We start from the raw sequence: 11,872 nt of genomic DNA on the forward strand, positions 1-11,872 counted from the left end.
CACTCTTCTCTTTGGCTTCCTGGGTTCCACCCCTTGCTCCTGCTCTTCCGGCCTGCTACTCTGTGCTACGCCCGTGCTTACCTTGCTCCCGAAGACCTGGTCCCTCTCGGGAGGGTAACAAGGGAAAGTGCTCAGTGCAGATCAGTGAGTAAGCACAAGCACGCCCGTGCTTACCTCACTTATGTAGAGTTGTCTATTTGTTGTGGACAAAACCATGTCTGAAGGAAAAGGAGGCTCAGAATGTAGTTATAGATTGCCCCTAACAAGTTGGGCTAAAGTAAATTCATCACATCTTAAGCCATAGCTACTTCAGATGCAAAATGTATTGCATTTGGCTACTAATTGAAGGAAGATGGGGCAATCTACTTCCGTAGTGATACTGCCTCGGAAACCCAAGGAGGGGTCACTATGAGTTGGGTCTGACTCGACGGCACATAACAACAACTAATTGAAAGGTTGGCAGTTTGAATCCACCCATCAGTGCTACAGAAGAAAGCTAAGCCATCTGCTTCCAGAAAGATTAAGCCAAGAAAACTCTGTAGAGCACTTCTGCTCTGCAATGCATAGGGTCACCAAAAACCAGAACTTACTCTATCACAACAGGTTTGGTGCCAACAATGCTGATGATTTTAAGACTTTTGTCTAGTGCACCACAATGAAAATGGATTTGTCTTCACTGTTGACCTTTCTTCTAATTTTAATTGTAGATAATAAACCAGAAATTATATTTACATATTGGAAGAACACTGGCAAGCCTTGAAAGTTCAAACTTCCAAAATTTAGCAGATGTATAAATAGATAACATAGAACCACTATGTATTATTTTCCTTTATCTCAAAATAGATCATGCAATTTTTTGGTAGTTTAATTTTTAGGGATTTAAATGTATAACAAAGTAAAGGTTTTCCACATTTGCATAGTCTTCAACTTTTAAGATCAGTCTATGTATGTAGTTTGAAGTTGCCTCATTGAAAAGGAAGATTTTAAGACAAAAATCATGTTCTCAGTCTTTTGTTTGTTTGTTAGAACAGAGCTAAGAATAAATAATGAAAAAAAGAAAAAGCTAAAAATACCTGAATGTATATAGACAATTCTAAGAATTTGACCTACTTGGTCCAATATACTGAAGTTAATCAGTTGAATTAATTACATATATGTATTAGGTGAAATACTCTATCTGATTAAAAAACACATGGGTTGCACAACTGGAGCTATTATCCACAATTAAAGCAGTCAGTATGAATGAAGATGACTGACAATCTGAAACGCATAAGAATTTATTAATAATTAAATATATACCAGAAGTAAGTAGAAATCATTAATTTAGCTCCTTTTTCTCATAAATGTTGTGTTTTCTTTCCATTATTTTAGAGTATCTCCATTTTAAATGAAAGCTTCCTCTTCATCAAAATAATTTTTTAACTGGGGTGGAGGAATATAATTAGACACAGATTTCAAATTATTTGAGTGATACCCTTCTGTAAAGCTTCCCTATATTATGAACTATAATAGAAAAAAAATAGTGTGTTTTTAAACTAAGTTTCTTTTGAAACTCCTAGTTTTAATAGAAATCTAATGAACTCAATCATTTTCACAATACTGACTATATTGCAAGGTACTGAGCTAGTCTGTGAATGATGAACAAAAGGCAGTCCTAGCTGTCAGGAACATTTTAATCATCCAACTAATTATGTTTCCATACCATTGATTTTTTAAAGTATTTCCACCTAGTAAAATGGAAAGGGCATTTAACTTGACTTGAAGAGACCAGAGTTGAAGTTCTAGCTCTGCCAACGAGCTTTGAAAAATCTCTTCCTAAAGTCTGTTTTGGCATCTGTAAAATGACCACAAATGAGCATACCTCCTCTAGCATTATGATAATTAAAAGATGTGAAATGGGTACATTCATAACACTGAATACAAAATCTCTACAATAATGAGTTATTATACAATTAGATTCAACTTATAAACATTTTCAAGAGCAACTTTTACATAAATAAAGAAAAATAACTTAAAATTTATTTGGACAATTCTTTTAAAAGATAAGAATGATAAAATTTGTTAAGTACTTATGATAGAACACATACTTCACATGAATTATATTCTTTAAACCTCACAACTATCCAGTGAGTTAGATACTATTCCCCTTTTATAGTTGAGGAGATAAGTTGTGGACAGGATAAGTAATTTGTTCAAAGACATACAACTACTAAGTGGTGCAGCCAGGAAATGAACCCAGGTAGAGTAATGTCAGAACCATGCTGCAAGTCTATGCCATTATATTCCAAAATCAATATGATCAGTAGGGGAAAATAGCTCAAAGAAACTAATAACTTTAGAAAACCCTGCATTTTAATTTACTGACACTAATTAATAAACCAAAAAAAAAGCACAATGCCGTGGAGTCGGACCTGACTCATAGCGATCCCTCCTTGGGTTTCCGGGGCAGTATCACTACGGAAGTAGATTGCCCAACCTTCCTTCTGAGGAGTGGCTGGTGGGTTTGAAATGTCAGCCTTCGGGTTAGTGTCAAATGCCTTAGGCACTACACCACCAAAGCTCCCACACTAATTAATATGTTTCTGAAATACTTGATTGGTTCCCTTCTGCTCCATTTAAGCATCTTTTTTTCATTTTATTATTACTTATCATTATGGAAACTTGAAAATAACATAAATGTACAATAGTAAATACATCATAGAAAATCCATATTATAGATTATTATTAAGCCATGAATACTGTTGTGAAGGAATATGTAATGGCTTGAAAACACCTCCATGAATGTTGTTGAGCAAAAAAGCAGATTTTCAAAGAACTATTAATAACTAATTTTCAAATAAATTAGAAAATCTCAAGTTTCATGTAATAATATCATATGGACAGGAAAAAAATGGAGCTATAGATATCAATTGCTATTTCTTAGTAATTTTCCCATTTTTGTCATCAGGAAAAAAATTACTTAAACAAACAAACAGCATCACCATGACCACTAAAGCTCAAAGTAATTTGAAAGTTTTTTTGCCAGTCAATAAACAAATATTTATTGATAGTGTACAAAACTGTTTTAAGCACTTTGTTTTAGTTACAAAACAAAGTCCCATAAATACAGAATTTAATATATTACACTGATAACTAACTAATGAGGAGAACTTGAAATATATAATGAGGTTTCTCCAACTTTGAACTCTAATCTCACTCACATTTTCTGACTAACAGATGAGTCTTCTTCCTATAATAAAAGGGACTTGAAATATTTTATTTTGTTATTGTTTAACATTTTCCTCTCAATTCAATTGTGGGCACAACATTCATTATTTCTAACCATGACAGCATAGGTATCAAAATAAAAGTTGAGAAGTATCCTTAGGAATTAAGGAAACTTCATTGAGATTTTGGAAACTTGTTTACTATTTCCATTCATTTTTAGAAAAGAGAGGAATGTCACTCCATTTAAATTTACTTAATAAACGTTCCTCATAAAATGCTATCCTTTTATTTGCTGTTCAGAAAATACATGATTTTCTAACTGTAAAATTACATTATGTTTAAATAATTTACAATTTCAAACATTAAAACTTTGCTATATATTTCATTATGAATACACACACATACACACACACATATGTGTAAAGCAAATAACCTGAGCAGCTGGACTATATGAAGAAGAACGTGGCATCAGGATTGGAGCAAAACTCATTAACAACCTGCAATATGCAGATGACACAACCTTGCTAGCTGAAAGTGAAGATGACTGCAAGCACTTATTGACAAAGATTAAAGAGTACAGTCTGCAATGTGGATTATACCCCAATATAAAGAAAATGAAAATCCTCATTACTGGACCAATAAGCAGCATCACAATAAATGGAGAAAAGTTTGAAGTTGTCAAAGATTTCATTTTACTTGGATCCATGATCAACACCCATGGAAATAATCAGACATATTGTACTATGCAAATCTGCTGCAAAAGACCTCTTTAAATGTTGAAGAGCAAAATCACTTTGAACACTAAATTTCACCTAACCCAACCCATAGTGTTGTCAATAGTCTCATATGCATGAGAACGTTGTACAATGAATAAGGAAGACCAAAGAAGAGTTGATGCCTTTGAGTTGTGGTGTTGGCAAAGAATACTGAAAATCCCATGAGCTGCCAGAAGAATTAACAAATCTGTCCTGGAAGAAGTGCAGCCAGATTGCTCCTTGGAAGGGAGAATGGACAATGGACAGATTTTGTCTCACCTACTTTGGACATGGGAGCTCTGGTGGTGTAGTGTCTAAGGCATTTGACTACTGCTAACCAGAAGGCTGGTGGTTCAAACCCAAGAGCCACTCCTCAGAAGGAAGATTGGGCAATCTACTTCCATAGAGATACTGCCTCGGAAACTCAAGGAGGGGTCACTATGAGTCTAATGGACTTGGTAGCTGTGAGATTGGTTTTGGTTTTGGCTTTTTAGTCATAACTTAAGGAGCTCTGGTGGTATAGCAGTTAAGGCATTTAGCTGCTACCAAAAGTTTGGTGGTTTGAACCCTCAAGCTGCTCCATGGAAGAAAGATGAGGCAGTCCTCTTCCTTGAAGATTTACAGCCTTGGAAACCCAATGGGGGTCACAATGAGTCAGAATTGACTCAATGGCAGTGAGTTGAGTCATAACTTATTTTTGTTGTTGTTGTTGTTATTTGCCATCAAGTCAGACCCGACTTATAGCGACCCCTCTTTGGGTTTCCAAGGCAGTATCACTACAAAAGTAGATTGTCCAACCTTCCTTCTGAGGAATGGCTGGTGGGTTTGAACCGCCAGGCTTCTGGTTAGCAGTCAAGTGCCTTAAGCACTATGCTACCAGAGCTCCTAACTTATTATATATATATATATCTGTATAGGAAACCCTGGTGATGCCATGGTTAAGTATTCAGCTGATAACTAAAAGGTTTGAGTGCTGGCAACTCTGGAAGAAGGTTGTGGCAGTAGATATTACAGCCTTGGAAATCCCATGGGGCATTTTTCTACTCTGCCCCATAGGGTTGCTATGAGTTGGAATCGACTCAGTGACAGTGGGCTTATTTTTTTGGTTTTGACAGAAGAATGAACAAATCTGTCTCAGAAGAAGTAAACCAGAATGCTCCTTAGAAATGATGGCAAAACTTCATCTCTTGAACTTTGGTCATGTTATCAGGATGGGCCAGTCCCTGGAGAAGATATCATGCTTGATAAAGTTGAGAGTCAGTGAAAAAGAGGAAGACTCTCAATAAGATGGATTGACACAGTGGATTCAATGATGGGCTCAAGCATAACAATAATTGTGAGGATGGTCTGTTGTACACAGAGTCAGTCACTGTGAGTTGGCACTGACTCCATGGCACCTAACAACAACTTTTATCTATCTATATCTATGTATCAGTTATTTTAAAATTATAAAGGCTAAAATCACCTCCAGTCCCCTTTAAATAACTACTTTTATTTTATTCTTTTAATTTATCCTTTAAATCTCTTCCTTAATATATATTAAAAGCAGATAGAAATAAATTTGAAGCAAAGGATTTATACGTCAAATTGAATAGAAGTAAGAAAATGAAAGAACAACATGAAAAGGGTAAATAAGGAGGGGAGAAAGAAGATTAAAGGGAAAGAATAGGAAAATGGGAAAAAAAAGAAGTAACTACTTACCTGTATGGACCAGATTCCAAGCATTATCAATTTGTTTCTGGGTTGGGAAATGACCACAGTCATTGAAGTACTTGAGGAGCTCACTTCTTTCTAACCCTTGCCAATCTTCTCTCTTTGCAAACATTGTTTCATAGACTGAAAAGCAAAGAAGGTTAAAAAACAAAACAAAAACTCTATAAATAATATATCAGGTACAAGCCATCTGGATTTGAAGAAATTTTAAATCTAGATTTATAAGTAAAATTATGCTTGATTGCTCTGGTGGTGTAGTGCCTAAGGCATTTGACTGCTAACCAGAAGGCTGGTGGTTCAAACCCACCAGCTATTCCTCAGAAGGAAGGTTGGGCACTCTACTTCTATAGTGATACCACCTCAGAAGCACAAGGAGGGGTCACTATGAGTCAGATCCAACTCCAGGGCAGTGCATTTGTTTTTTTGGTTTTCCCCAAGGAGAACACTGGTTTACACAACAATTGTCCATGAGCTCTCAAATCACAGCATAAGATATAACTAACTCCAGCTTTAAATATCAAGATTCCTGGGGGCCTCACTCCAGCTGACCCACTTTAGTATTCTTTACTCCGTAGTGTCCATAGTATTTTCTTCTCTTTCTGGCTTTCAAGTACATTCTATTGAACCACTTAAAGATTCTGCTTTGGATTGCTTATTCCATTTCTGATTTGGCCTCAAATCTACTTTCTGCTCACTGGCTTCCGACATTCCTACTTCCTAGTTAAAGGCACTTTGTCACTTCTAGCCCTAAGACTACCACAGAAACCACTTAGATGGGCAACCACTCAACCTTCCTATATGAGACGTTAGACAAATTAGAGTCAAGGACTAAGAGAATTTGCATGTACATTTTGTAACTAATTATCTATAAATATTTTAATTTTCTTTCTTCAGAAAGGTAACCCTCACTCTGAAGATTAATCTCATGAGGCTGTTTATTAGTCAGCATTTACAGGAGTCTGTCCAAGTATTGGCTCAGTCTGAAATATGGGATACAAATGAAAAAGTACCATAGAGTTTTCTAAGAGAAGTCAATATGTTAATTTACTATCCTGACCCTCATTCATATGGATTTCAGCTTCTATTCATTCATTCATTCTTTCATTCATTTATTAATTTGAAGGGATAGTCATAAGAAATCAATAAATTCAAAGACTATTTAGTAAATGCCTAAGTATAAGCAGAAATATAAGTAGAAATTCTAGAGCCTTGAACACACCAGTAAACTAAATAAACATAAATTTATGTTTACTATATCTCTGGCTATTTTTTTTTTTTTTCAAATAAGTAAACTATAGTGATTGCTGTAGGTACTTCATCCACATCTTCTTGTCTTTACCATATCTGTTCATGCTTATTAGGCTTTCAATTACCAACATTTGCATTTCATTGTTTAAGGGTTCCCCTTGGCTGCAGGGCTCCACTCTGTCACTTGTGCAGCAGGTCAGAAGTGGCAGGGAATTGATACCCTTCATCAAGCAGCCCTCAACTGATGACTGAAGGAGTTGGTACATTGAGACTCACCACTTAAGACAAGTTTGCTATATTGTTTCCTTGAAGTCCCAAATTCACACATTTTTACTTCCCTTACTTCTTTGTCTCACTTTGCCACTCCACTAATAGTATTTCCTGGGATCAACTCCCAAATTAACTTGTTGTACATGAATTTTTGACTAAAAGTCTGATTCTGGAGAAATCCATATAAGATGTAAAGAATGTCACTTAGCTTTTTATAATTAAGTAAATATATGCTTCCTAGGAAAACCTTTTAATGGGAGGGGCTGTAATTAATCAATTTGATTAATCAGTTGTATTCATGTTTCTGTGAGGCTACCAGTATTTCAGATAGAAGCAGGGTCAACCATAGTGTACATTTCACCAGATCTTCCAGACTAAGATACTCTGAAGAAGAAAGGGGCCATCCACTCCTCAAAGAACTGCCCAGTGAAAACATGATGAATATCAGTTAAACACTGTCTGATATATTACTGGAAAACTTTATGAATAGCCCTGAAACATTGTTCGATATGGAAGATGAGCCCTTCAGGTTGGAAGGCACTCAAAATATGACCGGAGATGAGCTGCCTCCTCAGAGTAGAGTCAATCTTAAGGACATTGATGGAGTAAAGCTTATAGGAACTTCCTTTGTTGATGTGGGATGACTCAAAATAGGAAGAAACAGCTGCAAAAATCCATTAATAATTAGAACATGGAATGTATGAACTATGCATCTAGGAAAATTGAAAGATATAAAAAATGAAATGGAATGAATAAAGATCAATATCCTAGGAGGTGATAAGCTGAAATGGGCTGGTTTGGGCCATTTTGAATCAGACAACCTTATGATCTACTATGCTGGGAATGACAAATTGAAGAGGAACAGCCTGACATTCATCATCATAAAGAATGTTTCAAGAACAATCCTGAAGTACAATGATGTCAGTAATAGGATAATATCCATACAACAAGGAAGACAAGTTAATACTACCATTATTCAACTTTACACACCAACCACCAAAGCCAAAGATGAGGAATTTGAAGATTTTTACCAATTTATGTGGCCTCAAATTGACCAAACATGCAACCAAGGTGTGTTGATTATTATTGGTGAATAGAGTGCAAAAGTTGGAAACAAAGAAGAAACACCAGTAGCTGGAAAATAGGTTCTTGGTGAAACAAATGAGGCTAGAGATCACATGATAAAATTTTGTGAGGCCAATGACTTATTCATTGCAAACACCTTTTTTCAATAACATAAACTTCAGCTATATATGTGGACTTCATCTGATGGAATACACAGGAATCAGATTGAGTACATCTATGGAAGGAGGCAATAGAAGAGCTCAATATCTTCAGCAAAAACAAGTCCATGAGTTGATTGTGGAACAGATCATCAACTGCTCATTTGCAAGTTCAAGTTGAAGCTGAAGACAATTAAAAGAATTCCACAAGAGCTCAAATATGACCTTGATTATATCCCCATATGAATTTAGAGACCACCTAAAGAAAAGATTTGATGCTTTGAACACCAAGCACTGAACACCAGATGAATTGTGGTGTGAGATCAAGAACATCATACATGAAGAAAGCAAAAGGTCATTAAAAAGACAGGAAAAGGGTTCAAAATGGAGTCTCGCCAGTGAGCAGCATGCTTTTTTCCCCTCTGGCATCTAAGGACTTTGAAAACTAGGAACAACAGTTTGAATTAGGAACTTTGGTGTTCTGAACAGCTCACTGAATCAGAGTGCACCAAACACAGAAGACAGAATTAGAGGAAAGGCACAGGGAGATTATTTAGGAAAGAGCTACTGCCGGAGGACAGATGAGTAGACCATTGGAAACTTTCCTGGGGCAGTCACTGTCTGCTGGGCAAGGGCGGCCACCTGAGATCCTCGGGCCAAGAATGAAGTCACCTTATAGCAGCATACTAGTGACCACTACAATATTCCAGCAGGCAGCGGCAGAGACCTGCCTCCAGCAGCTGATTTTGTCGGTAATGTGGGTGGTCTGGATGCAGGCGGGCACGGACACCACTACTGAGATTCAGGCAGAGATCTCACTGTTGCGCCAGAAAGGCTAGCTCCCTCCCCTCCCAGAGGATCACAGAGCGGGCTTTGGTCAGACTGGGAGACACTGTGTTTTTCCTTGCCATGGATATTGGGACCACAGGTTACTAGCAGGTACTCCCCGGACTCCAGCACAGGTGAAATTGCATGCATCTTTGGCACCACAGGTGGGTGGTATCTCAGACAAACTCCAGAGCTGGACATTACCAGTCTGGAGGGATTGCATCAGCACTGCGGGCAGACGGGGCACGGAGAGCAAAGAAACCACAGCTGAGTGTGGTCCCGTGAGTTTTGCCTTGGAGCCACACTTTGGAGCTGTGGGGCCGTAGAGGCAGGGTCTTTGAGTGTGCCTGAAATTGGCAGAAATTTGTGACCCTCTAACAATAGGAATCTTTCCTGAGGTAGAGCCGCGGTCTTGCAAATAAATACGTCATCAATAATAGCCTGCTCAAAGCCATAGAAATTGACCCCAGCAACATCAAGCTTTCCTTCTTCTGCTCCCACCTTCTCCGCCAATAACTTCACTCATTCAATAGAAGAAACCATATTCAGCCAATTACCACAAAACCTCCCACTTCGAACTCTAAACCCTCTTTATCAAAAACAGAAACACATATCCACACTACACACAGTGATTCCATCATCACAAAGAAAACAGCAGAGCAACCCAACACACCTGAATAAATAATAAAATAAAACACAGCAGTTTCATCTTTTAAAAATATTAAACCATAACAACAAGACAAAACAAATCAACACATAACCACCACCAGCTAGAGACAGCCTAAAGAGACAATGCTCTACCAGATTCCAAGGGCTTAAGAAGAGGTTCTTCTTTCCACTAAACCTAAGAACTTTCTGGACCTGCACTACATGACTGAAAAGGTCCTAGCTTACACCTTTTTTTTTTCTTTGTTTTATTTATTTTTTTTTTCCTTTCATGGTTAACCCTGTTCCTTGTTGTTTTTTGTCTTCATTTTGCTTTTTTTTTTTTTCCTGTTTGTTAGTTTGTTTTCTTTCTTCATTATTCTCATCTATCTTTCTTTCTCTTAGTGACCTTTCCCCAGATATTTCATATTTACCTATATTCTTCTTCTTTTCTCCACTTTTCTTTTTTTGGGTTACTGTTCCTGTGTGATTTCAGGGTGTACTTTTTGTCCATGTGCTTTTAGTTTTGTTGATGGTTATTCAATTGTAATTTTTTGCCTAACTGAGCGGGAGACAGCAACAGTCCCCATAAGATATAAGTGCACCCACACCTCCCGCAACTTCATTTACTGAGCAAGAGCCAGCACCTCCTTCTCCACCAATTGGCCAATGATAAAAAACCACCAAGAAGAGCCTGAATCACCCTTGGCTGCTCTTCAAAAACAGTTAAGAGAGATCTAAATACAATACCACAATGCCTCGGAGACAACAGACCATCACAGTCCACACAAAGACACAAGATAAAGTGGTAGAAACAAGGGAACAGGTTACAGACCCAGAACGCATCCCTGAGGAAGAAGCAGCATTGGAACTCTCTGATAAGGAATTCAAAAGAATTATCTTTAGGTATCTTCAAAGGATTGAGAGACAGACCAAAGAAAACACAGAAAAAAACCTTAGGAGAATTTTGGAAGAAAATACAAGAATAAAATGACAAAGTAAATGAAAAATTAGAAGTGATTTTAAATCTACAGATAGAAATCCAGAAGATAAATACTAAGTTGTTAGAAATAGATAACACATTGGAAGGACAAAGGAGAAGAATTGATGCAATGGAAGACAGATTTAATGAGATTGAAGACAAATACCTGAATTCTTCTTTGGAAAGGGATCAGTCAGAAAAAAAAAAAATCAAAACAAAATGAAGAAAGCCTAAGGTTCATGTGGGATACCATCAAAATAAACAATCTACGTGTCAATGGAATTACAGAATGTGAAGAGAAAAATAAAACAACTGAGAAAATCGTCCGAGATTTGCTGGAGGAGAACTTCCCTGATATGATGAAAGAGGTGAACATATCCATTCAGGAAGTCCAACAAACCCCAAACAGGATAGACCCCAAAAGAAAATTGCCAAGACATATCATCATCAAACTCACCAAGCCAAGGACAAAGACAGAATCCTGACAGCAGCATGGGATAAACAAAAAGTTACATACAAAGGACAGCCAGTAAGAGTAAGCTCTGATATCTCAGCAGAGACCATGCAAGCAAGAAGACAATGGGATGGTGTCATAGTTGGAGCTGTGTGTCAACTTGGCTGGACCCCAGTTCTGTGTGGTTGTTCCCATGATGGGATCAGATGACTATGTTCTGAGTGGCCAGTCTGCCCAAGGGGAGTTTCCCTAGAGGTGTGGCCTGCTTCCAAGATATCCAGGGACATCCTGGGAAGAGCCACATTCTTTGAGGGATTGGAACCCTGGTGTGCGGACTACAGACTTCCATGAGTGAGCAGCCCACCGCTTGGCCTGGAGATCTTGGATTCATCTTCTGTTGGAGTCAATAACCAATGTACTGCCTGCCAGCCTTGAATTTCTCGGCCCACTGCACTTACGGAAGCTAAGGCTGCCGCCAGCCTGTTTCCTCCAGAGACTTGGACTTGCTGGCTTCTATACACTTGTGAGCCATTTTCCTAAGATAAAT

General features: G+C 37.6%; 1 protein-coding gene across 1 annotated transcript in view; it reads right to left on the minus strand.

The window, feature by feature from the left end:
* IQCM (IQ motif containing M) overlaps positions 1-11,872 on the minus strand; it is a 735,830-nt gene that overhangs the window by 357,193 nt on the left and 366,765 nt on the right. The window contains exon 14 of the mRNA XM_042782394.1: positions 5,664-5,798. Coding sequence (XP_042638328.1) covers positions 5,664-5,798 — 135 coding nt within the window. The remainder of the gene's footprint in view (positions 1-5,663; positions 5,799-11,872) is intronic.

This window comes from Orycteropus afer, unplaced genomic scaffold (assembly GCF_000298275.1).
Source record: "Orycteropus afer afer isolate SDZICR_OR568_19922 unplaced genomic scaffold, OryAfe1.0 scaffold00297, whole genome shotgun sequence".
Lineage (NCBI taxonomy): Eukaryota > Metazoa > Chordata > Mammalia > Tubulidentata > Orycteropodidae > Orycteropus > Orycteropus afer.